At 38.2% G+C, this 19,692-nt stretch overlaps 1 protein-coding gene across 4 annotated transcripts in view; it reads left to right on the forward strand.

Annotated features, from left to right (window-relative positions):
* Positions 1-9,438, forward strand: part of rxfp3.3b (relaxin family peptide receptor 3.3b) — a 32,139-nt gene extending 22,701 nt beyond the window's left edge. For 3 of the 4 annotated variants that reach the window (XM_083546463.1, XM_083546464.1, XM_083546462.1), the window contains one exon: positions 7,075-9,438. In XM_083546463.1, coding sequence (XP_083402589.1) covers positions 7,126-8,226 — 1,101 coding nt within the window. In that variant the 5' untranslated portion in view covers positions 7,075-7,125 and the 3' untranslated portion in view covers positions 8,227-9,438. Of the gene's footprint in view, positions 1-6,676; positions 6,988-7,074 lie in introns of those variants that run through there. The other variant, XM_083546461.1, reaches the window with a different exon arrangement.
* The last annotated feature ends 10,254 nt before the right edge of the window (positions 9,439-19,692 follow it).

Below are 19,692 nucleotides of genomic sequence, written 5' to 3' on the forward strand. Positions count from 1 at the left end.
ACATCAGGAAATCTTCAACTATCAGAACACGCATACAACAGACCAAAAAATTACAAGTTCACACACAGCCCAGTTGATTGAAACCGTATCTATTCCTCGGGTAGTAAAACCAAGAATTACATACACAAGATCCAGAAATAATCTTATTGCAGTTAAAACTGAAAAATGCCAGATAAACAAACACAACAAAGTTCTAAAGTTCGGTCTTTTAAACATTAGATCACTTGCACCCAAAGCACTGATTGTAAATGAGATGATCACAGATAATAATCTCGATGCACTCTGTCTCACTGAGACCTGGATTAAACCAGGTGATTATATGGGTCTAAACGAGTCGACACCGTCAGGATATGTTTATAAGCATGAGCCCCGTCAGACTGGTCGTGGGGGGGGGGGGGGGGGGGGTGTAGGAACCATTTATAGTGCTTCTCTTAATGTTAGTCAGAGATTAGGATTCAGCTTTAAATCATTTGAAGTGCTCGTTCTTAAAATTGCACTTTCAGAGATGCATAGAAAACTCGCTCTGGTCACCGTGTACAGACCCCCAGGGCCCTACGCTGATTTTCTTCATGAGTTTGCTTGTTTTCTCTCAGACCTCTTGATCAGCTTTGATAAAGTGCTGCTTGTAGGAGATTTTAATATTCATGTAGATGATGAAAACGATGCCCTAGGATTATCATTTGTCGATTTACTAAACTCTTTTGGAGTTAAACAAAACGTCACCAGACCAACCCACCGTTTTAACCACACACTAGACTTAATAATATCCCACGGAGCAGACGTCACTGATATAGATATTTTACCCCAGAGTGATGACATCACAGACCATTATCTCCTACTGTACACACTACAGGTAGAGCAGATTAACCGTGTTTCACCACGGTATCGACTTGGTAGGACTATTATTCCAACCACTAAGGACAGATTCATAAATAACCTGCCTGATTTATCTCAGTTTCACATTAAACCCATAACTGCTGATCATCTTGATGAGATGGCGAACAACATAGACCTTATCCTCACTAGCACTTTAGACACTGTTGCCCCCATCCGGTTAAAAAACGTTCGAGAACAAGCACCTGCACCTTGGTATAATAGTCATACGCATGCCCTAAAGAGAACAACACGTAATCTGGAGAGAAAATGGAGGAAAACTAAATTGGAGGTATTTAGAATTGTGTATAAAGACAGTATGCTTAGCTACAGACAGGCGCTAAAAGCTGCTAGAGCTAAAAACCTGAGCAAACTCATAGAAAATAACAAAAACAACCCCAGGTTCCTTTTCAGTACAGTCGCTAAATTAACAACAAATCAGGGATCTGAAAAATGTGTTCCATCACAGTTTAGTAGTGAAGACTTTATGAATTTCTTCACTGAAAAAATAGATAACATTAGAAAAACAATTGTGGCAGTTCAACCTCTGACAGCATCTCCCGACACAATCGTACTTACAACCCCACAACTACACTGTTTTACATGTATAGGACAGGAAGAGCTGTATGATGCTATTATGAAAGCTAAATCAACAACATGTCAGTTAGATCCAATTCCCACTAAACTACTGAAGGAAGTGTTATATACAGCTGGTGAGCCTCTTCTCAATATTATTAACTCCTCACTATCGTTAGGTCATGTCCCTAAATCCCTCAAGTTAGCAGTTATTAAGCCCCTCATTAAAAAACCTAATCTGGATCCAAGCACGCTATCGAATTACAGACCAATTTCAAATCTCCCATTTATGTCTAAGATTTTAGAAAAGATTGTCGCTGCCCAGTTATGTAACCACTTGCAGGAGAACAATATCTTTGAAGAGTTTCAGTCAGGTTTTAGGCCCCATCATAGCACAGAAACTGCTCTAGTTAAAATCACTAACGACCTGTTTTTAGCTTCAGACCAAGGCTACATCTCCCTATTAGTTTTACTAGATCTTAGTGCTGCGTTCGACACTATAGATCATGATCTTCTCCTCGATCGCTTACAGAATTACATCGGTATTCAGGGACAGGCATTAAGCTGGTTTAAATCCTACCTGTCCAATCGTTACCATTTCGTAGATTTAAATGGAGAGCTATCCAGGATAATGCTAGTAAATTATGGCGTGCCACAAGGGTCAGTTCTGGGACCCCTGCTTTTTACAATATACATGCTTCCATTAGGAAATATTATTAGAAGGCATGGAATTAGCTTCCATTGTTATGCTGATGATACCCAGCTATATATTTCATCCAAACCAGGCGATACAGCTCAATTAGCTCGCATAACTGAGTGTGTTGAAGAAATAAGAGATTGGATGACCCATAACTTTCTGCTATTAAATTCTGATAAAACGGAGATTTTGCTCATCGGCCCAAAAAATAGTACACAGAAGCTCCAGCATCTCAGCCTGCATTTAGACGGTTGTTCTGTAACTACTAGTTCAACGGTAAAAGACCTGGGAGTTATTTTAGACAGCAACTTATCTTTCAAAAATCACATCAATCAAGTTACAAAAACAGCCTTCTTTCACCTTAGAAATATTTCTAAGCTAAGAAATATGTTATCTATATCTGATGCAGAGAAGCTCGTCCATGCGTTTATGACCTCTAGAATAGACTACTGTAATGCATTACTAGGTGGATGTCCTGCATCATTAATAAACAAGCTTCAGTTAGTTCAGAATGCCGCAGCAAGAGTTCTTACTAGGTCAAGAAAACACGATCATATAACCCCAATCTTATCGTCCCTACATTGGCTTCCTATTAAGTTTCGAATAGACTACAAACTACTGCTACTCACTTATAAAGCACTAAATGGTTTGGCTCCCATGTATCTATCCAGTCTTTTAACACGCTACAATCCGTCACGCTCCCTGAAATCTCAAAACTCTGGGCTTCTAGTAGTTCCTAGAATAGCAAAGTCCACTAAAGGCGGTAGAGCATTTTCACATTTAGCTCCTAAACTCTGGAATAGTCTTCCTGACAGTGTTCGGGGTTCAGATACACTCTCCCAGTTTAAGTGTAGATTAAAAACATATCTTTTTAGCAAAGCCTACACATAACACACATCACACACATCACATCACAACCTTGTGCTCCAGAATATATGATTACATGCACATTATCAATGTGCTGTTAATATCATGAACAGCAGCTACGCTAATTCCTCTCCACTGCTTCTCTTTCTCTCCCCATCCCGAGGCATCCTGAGGTTTGGCCAGCTCCAGTCACGTCCCACCTCGTGAAGATTATGGACCTATGGATGATCATGGAGAAGTAGATGCCGAGTGTTTAAAGGCCCTGGCATGGAGAAGCTGATGCTGGATCTATGATGATCACAAATTGTTCTGTATTGTTGAAAGATTTATGACCAAACTTTTGATGTCACCCATATGAGGATGGGTTCCCCTTTGAGTCTGGTTCCTCTCAAGGTTTCTTCCTCATATCATCTAAGGGAGTTTTTCCTTGCCACTGTCGCCACGGCTTGCTCATCAGGGACAAACGCACACCATTCACCTTCACTGTTGTTTTCTGTAAAGCTGCTTTGAGACAATGTCTGTTGTGAAAAGCGCTATACAAATAAACTTGACTTGACTTGACTTGACTTCATTTTGTTTTTCTTCAGCCATTCAGAGGTGGACTTGCTGATGTGTTTTGGATCATTGTCCTGCTGCAGAACCCAAGTTCACTTCAGCTTGAGGTCACGAAAACAGATGGCTGGACATTCTACTTCAGGATTATTTGGTAAACAGCAGAATTCATGGTTCCATTTATCACAGCAAGTCTTCCAGGTCATGAAGCAGCAAAACAGCCACAGACCATCACACTACCACCACCATATTTTACTGTTGGTATGATGTTCTTTTTCTGAAATGTGGTGTTACTTTTACGCCAGACGTGATGGGACACACACCTTCAACTTTTGTCTCGTCAGTCCACAGAGAATTTTTCCAAAAGTCTTGTGGATCATCAAGATGTTTTCTGGCAAAACTGAGAGGAGCCTTTATGTTCTTTTTGCTCAGCCGCGGTTTTCGTTTTGAAACTCTGCCATGCAGACCATTTCTGCCCAGTCTCTTTCTTATGGTGGAGTCATGAAGACTGACCTTAACTGAGGCAAGTGAGGCCTGCAGTTCTTTGGATGTTGTCATGGGGTCTTTTGTGACCTCTTGGATGAGTTGTTGCTGTGCTCTTGGTGTAATTTTGGTCGGCCTGACACTCCTGGCAAGGTTCTCCATGTTTTTGCAGTTTGTGAATAATGGTTCTCACTGTGGTTTGCTGGAGTCCCAAAGCTTCAAGAATCGCTGTATAACATTTTCCAGACTGATAGATCTCAAGTACTTTCTTTCTCGTTTGTTTCTGAATTTCTTTGGATCTCAGCATGCTGTCTACCTTTTTGAGGATCTTTTGGCCTACTTCACTTTGTCAGGCAGGTCCTATTTAAGAGATTTCTTGATTGTGAACAGGTGTGGCAGTAATCAGGCCTGAATAGAAAAATTTTACTCAGGTGTGATAAACCACAGTCAGGAACACTTTTTCACACCACTGTACACTGTACACACCACTGTCTACGAGCTGCCATATTTATGCTTACAAATTCGCTACCAGTTTTTACCAAATACCCCTGGCATAGTGCCGATTGAGATCACTTTTATAGGACTGTCTGTTAGGTAACTTCAGATTTACATGCTTGAGCTTGTTTAAACTCCCATGGCAGTCTGGGAGATGGTGTTCTGTTCTCTGTTTATGCACCTACATCCAGACAGCAAGGCATTACAGTAGTCCAACCTAGATGTACTTCAAGACTAAAACTTTTTTCCTGCCTTTGAGTTTTACTTGCTGTGTTCATTTTGTAGCCAGCAAACGTTTTAAAAGTAAGCCATATAGCACAAATAATTGTGCTGTTGTACTAAATATCCAGGAAGACTGGGATTGCAACTGCTTGATTACCACGAGTGTGATTTCAGGTCATATTAGCAATCGATATCAAATAACTGACATTTCATACCTAATAGGATCAAATATTTAATGTTATATTTTTTAATATTTTAATTTTTATAAAAAAGTTTCTCCTGCTGAATTGAGTGTCGTGTGTTGCCATGCAATAGGTAAATCAAGGATATTTTGAATATACTTGCATTTAGTGCATTATCTGTATCTTGAATCTGTTTTATTATGTCTGTATTTCACTTACTGACATACAGTAACTTTGTAGTACATTTTTTTCCATAATGCATATGATGAGGAGATTTTTCTCAACTTTGCCTATTTGATTTCTGATTCATAAATCTAATTCTTTGTATTATATATGATTATATAAACCTCAAACTCCCATGACCCATTAGAGGAAACAGGGTTAATTTACTTTTACTATTACTACTATTACTACCTATTGTTATAGTTTTACAATAGTAATTCATCATAGTTGCTTAGCAGTCATTTGCCTCTCTTGTCCCTGTTCCTAATCAAAGACGTACTATACCGCATCTTCAGCACAAGACGATGACCTTTCATAAATGCTACAAACTTTATGTACTCTATAATGTATATTAGAAATATTTGCGTATAACAAATTTACTTCATTTTTATTGTCTGCCTAGAAACATATAGCATAAATCATCCTATTTATTGTGACATAAATGAAATATCACTATGCTGTTTTGCTCAATGATTAGAAATGTTGGCAATACAGGGCAAATGTTATGTTAATGTGCTTAGTCGTGTCTGAAAAGTAAAGATAAGATAAGCATTCAGTTTAGGTACAGAAACCAGGAACGCATTAAAAAGAATTTTTTTTCATAAGCATAAACCATCCTTTCATATTTTAGGCCCATTTATTACAATTGTACAATATATTATTTATTATATTATTATTTATTAGAGCATTGGAGCTTTTTTACATTATGTCTAAAGTGAGAGATACACACCGACCAGACATGACATTATGACATTATACTTTTATGGTGGAGTGAATAACACTGATTATCTCTTCATCGTGGCACCTGCTAGTGGGTGGATATATTAGGCAGAAAGTGCACATTTTGTCCTCAAATTTGAGTTTGAAGCAGGAAAAATGGGCAAGTGTAAGGATTTGAGTGAGTTTGACAAGGGCCAAATTGTGATGGATAGATGACCGGGTCAGAGCATCTCCAAAACTTCAGATTTTGTTGGATGTTCCGCACACCCTTCACACAGCACCCTACAGTATCAATATCTATCAAGAATGCTCCAAGGAAGGAACAATGGTGAACAGGCTCATTGATGCATGTGGGGAGTGAAATCTGACCCGTGTGATCCGATCCAACAGAAATTGCTGAAGAAGTTAATGCTGTAATGCTCGACAGGTCAGTACTGTTGTTTTGCAGCAAAAAAGGGGGACCAATACAATATTGGGCAGGTGGTCATAATGTTATGCCTGACTGGTGGCCATAAAGTTATACCTGGTCAGAGTATATTTATACATATAATTGTTTTCGAGTTTCAAATTCAATCCATTCTTTGTCCAGTTTAAGCCAATGATACTAATAAACTATACAAAAATCAATATTAAAGATATTAAGATTATAAATATAATAGCATATTATAATATCTCTTTTTTGGCCTTCAAAATAACAAGTATAGTGAAGAGATTAATGATTAAACAGTGGGCGTGTTGAGTTGTTGGGTCGCCTCAATCAGCCAGGGTCGAAGTACATCCTCTGGGTTATAAGAAAGGCAGTTCTCTGCTCATATACGGGACATGAAGACTGCAACAAAAGGAAATGCTCTTTTTTACCCTCCCTCCCTCCAACCAGTCGCTCCTGTTTGCTTCTGCTTCTGCACGCACACTTGTCTTGCCGAATGTTGCGGGAGCGCGCACGCGTTAGGGGATTGCGCGCAATGGGAGCGGCAGCCGCACAAGAGAAAAAGAGAGAAAGCCGAATATTCAGTGTACAATAACCCCCCCCCCCCCCAAGCTGTGCTCCCGGGGGGACACCTGTAGAGTGAACTATCGTCGCTGAGGAACCAGATCCAGGTGTGTAATGTGCAGCTCCAGATGTATTTGCCATAATATCGTCGTCTTTCTCCTGGCTCACATGTATTTTAAACTTTGTGTTTTCAGACTTGATGGTGATTTGCCACTCGTGCATAAGCAGGAGCGCTCTTGGAGACGATGGAAGACTATGTGAATGTGAGCTTCTCCAACTTTTCCCATTTGGAGAATATCGGCTCTGCGGGCGGATCACCGGCGCTGCGCTTCTTGATCTCGCTCGTGTACTCGTTCGTGTGCGCCGTGGGCCTGGTGGGCAACCTGCTGGTGTTCTTCCTGATGAGATCGCGGCAAGGACGGAGGTCGTCCACGATCAACCTGTTCATCCTGAACCTGGCGGCTACGGACTTTCAGTTCGTGCTGATGTTGCCCTTCTGGGCCGTGGACATCGCGCGCGACTTCAGCTGGCCCTTCGGCCACGTCATGTGCAAGGTGGTGCTCTCGGTCACGGTGATGAACATGTACGCGAGCGTGTTCTTCCTCACGGCGATGAGCATCACGCGTTACTGGGCCGTGAGGTCGGCGCTGAAGGACCGCGGGCGGCCGTGCCCGTGCTCGGGCCGCCTGGTGAGCGCGCTGCTCTGGCTCCTCGCCACCGTCGCCACCGCGCCCACCATGGTCTTCTCCGCGCAAAAGGACGTGTACGGCGAAAGCCTGTGCCTGATGAGCTTCCCCGGCGGGGACCGCTGGCTCGCCGTGTACCACCTGCAAAAAGTTTTCATCGGCTTCGTCTTCCCCATGTTCATCGTCTGCGTGTGTTACGTGCTGCTCCTGCGTTACCTGCGCCTCCGCAGCATGAACAACCACTTTCACAGGCGAACATCCAGGGTCACTCGATCGGTCACCGTGGTCGTGCTATCATTTTTCATCTGCTGGATACCGAATCAAGCCTTGACCCTCTGGGGCGTACTGGTCAAGCTGGACGTTGTGCACTTTGACCAAGACTACTACATGGTCCAAACGTACATTTTCCCAGTGACTGCTTGCTTGGCGCACGCCAACAGTTGCTTGAATCCGGTTCTGTACTGCCTCACGAGAAGGGAGTTCAGGAAGATGCTTAAAGACTTGTTTTGGAGGATTTCCTCTCCATCCATGGCCAACAGCTGCCAAATTCGCCCGTTTTCCGGTAGTGGTAAAGGAGAGCCTGATGATAGTCAGGCAGTCATTCCACTCAATATAGTAGAAAGCGAGCAGTATAGACTGTCTCTGTTTAATGCTCAGTGAGACACCATTCCTATTTCCTACAGCTCATGATTCGCTGACAAGGTAAACCCAAGGAAACACTTATCCAGTCTTGTGTCGAAGTATTGAAAGACCTAACTACTCTAGAGAAGCAGTCCATAAATCCATGTAACACACACACACACACACACACACACACACACACACACACACACACACACACACACACACACACACACACACACACACAGGCTCTAACTTAACTCATATGAAGTGTGTGCATGTGTCCACATTGAGTATTAATGGCTTATTGCTGCTTTAATATCATTGATGTGAACTTTGGGTTATATGTAACTAACACTACACTCCTGGGCAAAAAAAAAGCATAAAATTACAGAAATATGAATATTTTAATGGTCTCGACAACAAATCACTGGTCAGGATATAAGCAAGAAATATATATATATATAAATACATAAACATACATACATTACAAATACATAAATATACATAAATTGACTTTCTCTCTGATAGCTTTTCCCTTTCCCTTCTTTAAAACTTGTAGATAAGTTTCCTTAAAATGTCTCAAATTTGAGCACAGCTTTTTTTTCTACATAAAGAAGAGTAAATAATAAATTTTCCTTTGCAAAAAAAAAGATATAAAGGTGCAAATAGGTGAATTTCCCTGTTTCCACCCCCCCCACACACATTAACACACAGCGTGTGTTATTTTCTTACTCATTTCCTGACCAGTGATCTTAATATTTTGCCATTTCTTTTTGTATATCCTGTACATTTTCACCAGTTTGTATACCCATTTAACCTCTACCACCACACACAAAAATGCCCAGCACCATTATTGTTGTACATTGAAATCTGTTTTTGTTGTACAGTGTAATATTAAGAATGTATCAGTGTCATGCTTGAGCTCAGAGGCGTCGTTTACATGACCTTTGTATTCGGAGGAACCGTTTACTAACTACGTCTGCCGAACATTTCTCTTCTGTTGTTGTGTACAAGTCCTGACCTAGCGTAAATTAGTGTCCTGGTGTTTTCTTAACTTATATTTTGTCTATGAAATATGTTCTTTCAGTCTTTTCTGCCTTGAAAGTGTCGTAAAACAACAACAACAACAAAAAATGTGTGCCACTTGCTCTTAATAATCTGCTGGTTTTGCCCCAAAGGAAATGAATGTACACACTCTGACAAGGCTTCTGATTGTAATGTGAGTAATAAAGTCTTATCTTATCGGAGGCAATGTTTGTTTTTTCCATAAATTCGATTAAATCGTGGTTACTAAAGGCTTTCGCCTAAATTGTTATTCCATCTAATTAACATTTTCCACAGAGCTGTGGTTTTAATGGACTGAATGATACAGTGCACATTAATATCGATATGGTAGTTTGTATTGACATACATATTATAGCCAGAGCACCTTTTCAGGAAAAAGGGTAATGATTTAAAGTATGCATTATAGCAATAGTTGAAGAAAAAAATATGGACTTTGTATTATTGTTAGCAGATAAAACAATGCAGAATATAGTATTATTCTATACCTCTAGTAGGCTTTCATCATCATCATCATCATAAATCTGATCTCTTTAAAAAAATCGAAGCACTAAAAACTTCTTCTGACATTGCACAAACATTCAAGATCCCGATTGTGATTTCCCCTTCACAGACCCCACGCTCCCACGCTTGGTGAATAATTTGACCAACCGGCTTCCTGACAGGTACTTATCAGTAAAAGTGTTTTTGTACATGTGTGTCTATTACAGATGGTATTTTTACTGCCATGATTACTAGCATGTTGACAGTAATGTGATGCCTGTTCTAAGATTTAGAGCTTTATTAGCGCTGTGCTCTCTATTAGAGTTCGCATTTGTGTCCGGTATTGCTTGTATGAGTAAAAAAAAGGTCAAATAAAAGTGTTAACATGATTTATCTTTACAAACAAAATAGCAAAAGGGTGATTTTGTATTTCTACATTCTCTTTATCAGTTATTTACACTCACACCTGGATCACCAAGCATGCACAGCTGTCTTTTTCAACAAATCACATTGAGAACCAACTCAATGATTATAATGGTTTTGACACGCATGCACCCCCACACAGTATTTCTTATATACTAATATATAATATATATTCTTATATATTTCCGATATTCTAAAATATAATACTAATATAGAAACATTTATACATTATTAATCCTCAGTAAACACTTTCCGCAGGATCGTTGTCCAGATCCAATCCAGAAAAATCCTGTGTGGGATAAGATATGACAGGTCTCTATAGTGCAGAATTCCATATACAAGAAAGAGAAAAGTCCTAAAATATGAATTGACATAAATAGATCAAGTGCAGTTACAGTACAAATACTGCACACCAGCTGTCCTTGTGCCTTTGAGAATGTTGCCAGCTGAAATTTTGTACTCAAATAGATAAAAGTATACAGAAACCTGAACATTTAAAGAATGTAAAGCAGGGTTTTCGAATAGTCACATTTCACTTTGACACACTTTCAAATCTTTTAGACTTTTGGGTTTTCTGTCTCTCAATCTCATCATATGTACTGTATATATTCTCAGTAAGTCTTTCATTCTGTTCCTGTCCCAGATTCTCTGAAGTCTGGATAAACTTTTCTCTTAGACTTTTCTCCTCAGAACATGCATTCATATTCATCTTCTACTAGTAAGAGGATCAGACCTATAATTTGCTTTGGTTTAGTGATGAGCGTTTAGATGTTTTGCTGAAATTGCTTACTTCTGCCTGGGAAAGTGGGACAAAGTTGTGAGAAGATTGGCATTCCCAAAATAGTGTCTATTAAAATCCTACATTAACTATGAAATGCCACATTATTTCTATTAAATGGACGCTGAACTTCATAATTCCAGTAGAGACCGATGACATGAAGATTTTCCAGGTTATTAAATATTATGATATTATGATAAAAAAAAGAAGCTTTAAATGTATATTATATAATCTAACATTAAAAAATGTCTAATATAGCAGGTAAGACATGCAGTTGAGAGAGATGCCATTTAAACTGCTGTCAAAGTGCAGAGTGTTTGCTGTCTTGATAGGATAATAGTTGTTTACTTTTCCACAGCAAGAGAACTGCTACGTTTCCGTTCAGGGATACACATGCTATCGCGTACAGGGGAAGGCTTGCTGAAATTAGAGTACAAATTTTGACCTTGTTTATGAGTGACAAGATAATTATTGTTTACATCATTTAAAAATACATACGGCTCCACTACACCGATAAGCGTTTCTATGGAAAAATCTTACTTAGGTTTATACTTAAACACTAATCTGAGTCACTATCCTTGCTTTCTTTTGGCAAATAGAACATGGTAGTATAGTAGCACCATTTATAGTTCAAAACTCCTAATAATGTTTGATGACTAGTGACAGGATGTTGAAAGCAGTGGTGGACAATACCAAGCAAATTTAATTTGTTAGTGTACTTGAATAGTTTATTCGAATATCTGTACTTTACTGAAGTAATTTCAATTACTTTAAGTTCACTACATTTTAAATATCGTACTTTTTACTCTATACATTTTGCGAAATCAGTCGTTCAATTTTATTTACGAGTGGATAAAAACTTTTAGGACTTTCTGATGAATGCAGTAGTAATTGAATGAATGCAGGATTCTTTTTTTTACTGGTGAACAGTAATGGAGTAAATGTAAATCGTTACTGTACGTCAGTAGCTTTTTTGTGTATCTGTACTTAACTGAAGTATTTCTTTTTGGGAGACTTTTACTTTAACTTTACTACATTTCAAACTCAAATATCTTTTTGCTCAACTACATTTTGCAAAATCAGTCGCTCCTTTTTATTTACGAGTGGATAAAAACTGGTCAAGCACACAGCGAACTGCCAATCGGGGTAGAGCCCATGCTCTGTTTTGAATTTAGCAGAATGTAACATACAGTTCAGCATCAGTTCAAAAGCAAGCAGAATATATAAAGAAGGTATAAATGATGAAAGAAAATCCTGACTCGAAATTGCTACGACACCAGTGGTTTTGGGCTCATGATCATTTTAATAGATACAAATCAGTGTTTAACAAATTAATACCTTTCTATTAATAATTGTCCTAATAGGCGGTCTGCTAAGAGTTACATTAGAGTCTTTTCACATAAACTGTAAGTTAATTAAGCAAAGAGTCGTGTGCCAAAAATGATAATAGGAACATTATAGCCATGATAAATCAGAGTACTTAGGATACTAAAGTACATTTGAAGGCAAATACTTTTGTACTTTTACTTAAATTAAAGTTTAAAGGGAACACTTTTACTTTTACTGGAGTCATAGTTTGCCTAGTGTAGTATCTGTACTTTTACTCAAGTACATGGTTTGTGTACTTCGTCCACTACTGGTTGAGAGATGTACATTAGGTGTTTTGATCAGCTGATGTATGTGAAACACCCAATAGCAGATCATGATATTCAAAGTGTCTCTTATGATTTGATCAAATGCAGGAGATGTCGTACGATAAAAATCCCATGGTTCAAAGATATTGCAGGAGAAGGAGAGGTCATCTGAGATCAGCAGGCATTTATGAATGACCTTTGATTGTTAACTGCTTGAAGCACCTCAGTGAAACCTGTTTAATTCACATGCTACTTCCGACCTCCTTTCTCTACCTTGATACCCTTGTGCAAGTGCTTTTATAAGCCTTGTTTTAAAGCCTGATAATTCGGAACTGGGTTACGGAACTCGCGGCTCGAAAATTTGCGGGTTATCATTTGGAACCGAACTAACAGCAAGTTGTGGATTATCTACAAATTCCTGGGAATCCGTAGCGGGACCGAATGTTCAGGAACGTTAGGAATAAAATTTTAAACTATGTATTTGGTCTATATGGAGTGGTAGCTCAGTGGTTATGGTGCTGGATTGATGATCGAAAGGTCGAAGGTTCAAGCCCTGGTATCGCCAAACTGCCACTCTTGGGCCCTTAAGCAAGGCCCTAAACCCTCCAGGCGCGCCATATCGTGAACCCTGCGCTTTGACCCCAGCTTCTAAGCAAGCTGGGAAATGTGAAGAACAAAATTTCACTGTGCTGTAATGTATATGTGACAAATAAAGGTTATTATAATTCACTAAGGTACCATAGGGGCTGCAGGGGGCGTGTCCAAAATTCGCAGATTTTCGGAACTCGCTTAAAACGTAACCCCCACAACTTCCACTGGCCCCCTGTATATGATTTAAAAACAACAACTTAAAAACAAGACAGCTTTATTTTGTCAGAATATAGCTGCATCAGGTAAATTCAGAAGATGTTAAGATGCTGAGTAAATTCTAAACTTGAAGTGTTTATTCAGCAGTGCAAACATACTGACCTTAAATGAGCTTCTGACCTGAGAAAGTTTACTAGAACATCTTTTGGAGAAAACATCGACATCAACACCCACTTAAAGACATGTGTGCACTAGCCTGATAAGTATTCTCAGATTGTTTTTAGTGTGGTAGGTCCATGCTTTTGTAATGTGGGAATTGAGTCATATATTCGAGTCATCTTTTCCTTTCATCTGGTATGTGGATGCTATTACATTCCAGGCACTTAATTAGACATAAAAAAACTCTTTTAAAGCTTTTTTTTCTGGTATATGCATTTACATGTACAATTATGGCATTTCGCAGACATTATTATCTAGAGCTATGTACAAAAGTGCTTTGAGTCCTAATCAAGGAATAGATCTTGATGCTGGTCCATTAGGGCAATGACTGAGAATACCTGAGTCTATAACTCTGTTTGGGAGAGAATATGCATAGAAGAGCAAATATATTTTTGATAGGTGAAGCCTTTACTTACAAGTCCCTTTGAAAAATTTAGGGCTTTAGCTGTCATTTAAAACTGGCTAGTGAATCAACTCTTTTGACATCTAGTGGAAGTTTGTTTCTCCATCTAGCTGCCAGAAGAGAGAAGAATCTTGAAACATGTCTCCAATGTACCGTGAGAGATGATGGGAACAGTTGAGCAGTGGTTGAAGATTAGAGAAAGTCTTAAACACTTCAGGCTGAGGTAAATGCTGTGAGGTAAAGGGGTGGTGGTCCATTGTTGGCGTTGAAGGCAGGCATTAGTGTTTTAAATCTGATGAAGGCAGCTACAGAAAGCCATTAAAGGAAACAGAGATGGAGTGGTGTGGAAGAACATTCGGAAGTGATGTACATTAGAAATATACATTTTCCAGCCAATCTAAAAGGAACTGCTGATTGGTACAGTTAGTCATCTTATTTTTACAGCACAATGCATACAATCAGGCAGATACATGTAAAGTGGTACAGATCATGTTTACATCAAACAAAATGAAGAATGTGATCTCTATGACTTTTATTTGGTGCTGGATGACTGGATAAAGTAGTTTAGAAATGCTAATGTCTGTGGATTTCTATGCACAACAGTCTTTATGGGGAAAAAGAAACATCCAGTGAACAGTAGTTGTGCAGCACAAATTCTTTGTTGATAAGTAACATTCATGTGGTAAAGATATGATATATGATATATGAGTAATATATTAAAAATACAATTAAAACTACATGGCCAAAGGTTAGAGGACAACTGACTCATATGTGCTTTTTCTTTTATTGAGTCCATATTGTGCAGATGAAATAACTTATTCTTCTGAGAAGGCTTTCCACTAAGAGTGTGAATGTGAAGATTTGTGCTCTTTCAGTAAAAGAGCATAAGTAAAGTCAGGCGGTGATGTTGGGTGAGGAAGTTTGGGATGCAGACAGCATTTTAGTTTGGATAGGGTAAGACACTTGAGTTCTTTGACTTCTAAGTTTTTAGAATATTTTATATATTTGCTCCACAGCAAGGTCAAATGTCTAAAACATATACAAATAGTAACACTGACCCTGTTTGGACACATTTCAAAAGCAAATCAGTTCATCTGAAGTTCACAATAATAATTCATGAAAAAAATCCTACAAACAATTTATATTGGAGAGATTTTTTCACCTCCTAGTGGTGAAGGGATAAAAGTACACTCACTGAGCACCCACAGGAGCACTATAGTAATATATGTAGGTCCTTCCTTTGCTCTCAGAGGAGCCTGTATTCTTCTTGGCATTGATTTTATACAATGAGAGAAACATTTCTTTAAAATTGGGTTTGAATTCATTTTGAGGTGATTGCAATTTCTATTTCTTCAGGTACACATTATTGTCAAAGAGGCCCCAAAGTATGCCATTAAACCATTCTTCAGACTATTACATCAACTTTAGTCTGGACTGTTGGCAAAGCAGGTTAGGAGCAAAGATTCATACTGTTGGTCCAAAATGCTTACCTGACTATCTGTGTGCGTTGGGAGAAATCAAGATTTATCAGACCAGTCTTCAGCTGTCAAATAATGGTAAGCCTGTGCCCAATGCCCAAAACCGCCCACGATAAACGAAAAACCGCGATAAACAGACGCCACCCAAAAATGATAAATATTTGATGTATACAGTACTGTACTGTATTAACATTTTACTTCATTTTATAATTAATAATTATATTTTTTGATTAATAAATGTCATTATTTCAACATAAAACTCCATAAAACAATTCCCTATAAGTTTTTTGGTCCATCGTACTATCCGCAAGAGACTGGGAAAATCAGCTAAACAAATTAGTTATGTGGCAAATGCGATTCCGGGATAAACCGGGGGCACGAGATTTGGGTATTACTGTACGCATTTATACAACTTTATAACCACTTTATCTCTGTAAAGCTTCTTTGAGACCATGTCCATTATTAAAAGTGCTATACAAATAAAAATTGATTGAATTTATTTGAATATTTCCAGTTTTGGAAATTCTAAATAAACATACTTCGTTACTGTACTAAGGTAATTTTTGGCTACTTGTAAAGAGAATCAAAGATATAAGCAACATTTACTCTGTATACAACTACATTTATGAGTCCATATATGTACTTTTTACTTCATTATATTTTAGCTGACAATGATCGTTACAGTTTTATCTGCCATGGCTTAATTATTCTGAAGAAGAGGCGGTCACCATTGTCATTTTATTTGTCCATTGGATATTAATGCTTATTCTACTTTGTCACCTGATAGTGTAATCATATTTGTTAATTGAAAATACCTTTTTGAATCATTGCTTTACTACTTTGTCTTTGTTTTTGACTGACTTATTTGATCTTTGTTTAATTCTGTGGTGTTAAAGAGGCTGTTGTGTTGATGTTTGTTGCAGTGTTGAGGTGTACAATTTGATTTGTATTTTAGGAAATAAAACCTCACAAATCAAGTTTTGTTTTGCTTTTTACTAACAGCTGTCTTAAACATCTTTGGGCCTTCTTCTTCTTCTTCTTTCGGCTTCTCCCATTAGGGGTTGCCACTGGGGATTATCTGTCTCCCCCCTGTCCTCTACATCTACATCTGCCTCTTTCAAACCAACTACCTGCATGTCTTCCCTCACCACATCCATAAACCTCCTTGTTGGTCTTCCTCTTTCCTCTTTCCTGGTGGATCTATCCTCAGCATTCTCCCACCGATGAACCCCATGTCCCTCCTCTGCACACATCCAAACCATCTCGCCTCCCTCACCTTGTCTACATGCGCTGTTCCTCTAATAAACTTGTTTCTAATCCTATCCATCCTCGTTACTCCTAACGAAAGCCTTAACATCTTCAGCTCTGCTACCTCCAGCTCCACCTCCTGTCTTTTACTCAATGCCACTGTCTCTAAACCATACAACATCGCAGTTCTCACCACAGTCCTATATGAGTCAAATACTCAAGTACTGTTAGGTATCAATGGGTTAGAGTTAACCTTAAGCCTATTTTCAGGTCCTCTTTACACCTGAATATTTCTAAAACTCCAGTTCATTAGCAACCAGACGTTATTTCTTTAAATGCATTTGCCACACATTCTTAATGAGAACCATCCCAAACACAATCTAGTTTTACTTTGTGGACAGTCATGACTAGGACTGCCAAACGTACCGTATAACACGGAATCGTCCCATATTTCACACATAAATACAGCATTCTGTATTAAACGCCTACGGTTTGTCCCATATAATCTACATGTAGAGTAGAAAAGTGTATATGGGCTAAACATGCAGTTAATGTCTGTGCAGTGTAGCACTACAGCAGCCTAATTAAAGCGTGTACTTATGTATGTACAAGAGGTGTGTGGGTGTGTGTCTGTTTGTGCATGTCTACACGTGCACGCTCGTGATAGAGAGCTCTCTGTCATTGGGTGTTGCTACGTTACCTGGACGCTTCCTAAAGCTGACAGCGTGGCCGCGGGAGGTTTAACTTTACAGCAAGGAGCTTAAGATGGCAACTAGTCCCCCTTGTGAAAAGAGAAAGAAGAAAGAAAAAAACGTCTACACAAATATAAATCAGAATGGGAGACACAGAACCCATGGCTTGGAGAAATATGTCTGGGGAAATATCTACATGGTAAATTGTAAATTATGTAGGATAAATTTTTCTGTAAGCCATGTGTCAATCGATCTCCAGATTTTAAAAACTGGAATTTATTACTAGATCAGAATCAGGTTTATTGGCCAAGTGTGTTGACACACACAAGGAATTTGGTTCCAGCTGTTAGTGACTATCAAAAGCACAGACATAAATATGTATTTTTTTGTATATGTACCTACAATGCATGTATATGTTGTGCATTCAACATATTGACAACATAAAGTACAGTGGTACCACGCTTATTGACCTTAATCAATTCCTTAAAACCGGTCGAAATGCGAAAAGTTCGAAGAGCGAATGTAATTATCCCATAAGAAATAATTTAAACCCAATTAAACCGTTCCCGACCTCCACCGATACCCATTTATTAAACATTTTTGCCCTGTTTTTAGCAGTATTAATACTAAATAATACATAAAATAATACAGGTACATAAATAATACTGTATATAATACAGTAAAAAGTATAAATTATTTTCACAAATTTTAACAAAAAAAAGACTTTACATTTTTAACAAAGTATAATATATACAATATACACGAACTAAATTGTTATATTGACCGCTAAATAACACTTTATTGTTCACAAACTGAAGTTTAATTAACGATAAATGCTCTCTCCACGAAGGCTGAGGCGAGACTTGGAAGATCCTTTCCCTCGCTCCACGTGGGTCGGGGTAAAAAAAGGTTGATAAGCGGGCATTTGGTCGTTCAGCGGGCGAAAATTTTGGTCGGAAAACTGTTCGCTAAGCGAAAAGGTAGATGTCCGAGCCGGTCGATAAGCGGAATACCACTGTATATGCTTTCTGATTCGATTTTTTTTCCTATTTAAATTTAAAATATAAATATTAAAATAAAATTTAAATATTTAATTATTGCTTAGTCAGGTGATGGGTTTACACATACAGGCAGTTGATCTTCCTTGTATTATACAGTTCACTTTGATGCTAATAACTGCTAGCTTAATCCTCATCTCTGGATTTTTTTATTATGGATATTCTCCATAATGAAAAACAAGTGGAGTGACTCAAAGGAAAGATGCTGTTTTGAACTCATTGAAAGTGAACTGCTTATCACCATAAACACACCATGTTATGAATTTGACAAAACTGTACTTCATGATTTTGCTGTTGCAAGAAGCGAGAAGAAGTGCTCATGAAAAAAATGAGTGTGCTCTGAGAAAGCAAAGAAAGGAAACGTTAAAATCGTTTTGCATCTACATTGACTGTAACATTTCCACATACATGTCTACATTTAATCAATGGCTGCCTTTATATAATTTTAGCTGAACTTCTCAAAACCTGTACGTTTCATTGCACATTACGAGTTACGGTTGTTAAAAAATGAAACACTTTAATAAAAAATAAAAAAAGAAAGCTTGCATTTAAAAGAGATTAATCTGTTTCTCATTGTTGCGGTACAATTTTATGGGGGTACAATTTGCTCATGCGGGTGGGTTATCTGTAAAGTGTGTGACATTTTAATGTGACATTAGAATTGTTTTTGAATAAAATTGTACATAAGTAGGTTAAGAAAAACGTGTTGGTATCGGATATTAATTTGAGCATTTAATTCAAGCAAAAAAACACTTGAAATGACATACACTAGGTGGTAAGTAAAAATATTTTGAGCGTCCCTCATAACGTCCCTCATTTTCCTATAAAGAACAAAGTTTTTCACTGATTGTCCTTTGCGGAAGTTGGAAACCCTGACAGTTTTCTCAACGTGTGTCCAATGTGTGGCTTGTTTATACATTGTTATCACCATTTGCATCTTAGATATACTGATTTTGATACTAATCACATTTTGATTACAAGATAAGATGTGAAACACCATAAAGCAATCAGGTCATGCTGAAAAATCACTGAAGGCCCATTTCACCTTCATCCTGATGCCTAATGGGACATGCCATGTAATTGGGTTTGAAACTTTTTTAAGCACGATTTATAGGCAAAAAAATGCGATAATTCATTTTATATTTAGTCAAATTTATGCCTATGAGGACATCAGGGACTGTTGACATGTGGACCGTTGAATGCGCACTTTTATTTTG

This window comes from Silurus aristotelis (assembly GCF_946808225.1).
Source record: "Silurus aristotelis genome assembly, chromosome: 7".
In the NCBI taxonomy this organism is placed as follows: domain Eukaryota; kingdom Metazoa; phylum Chordata; class Actinopteri; order Siluriformes; family Siluridae; genus Silurus; species Silurus aristotelis.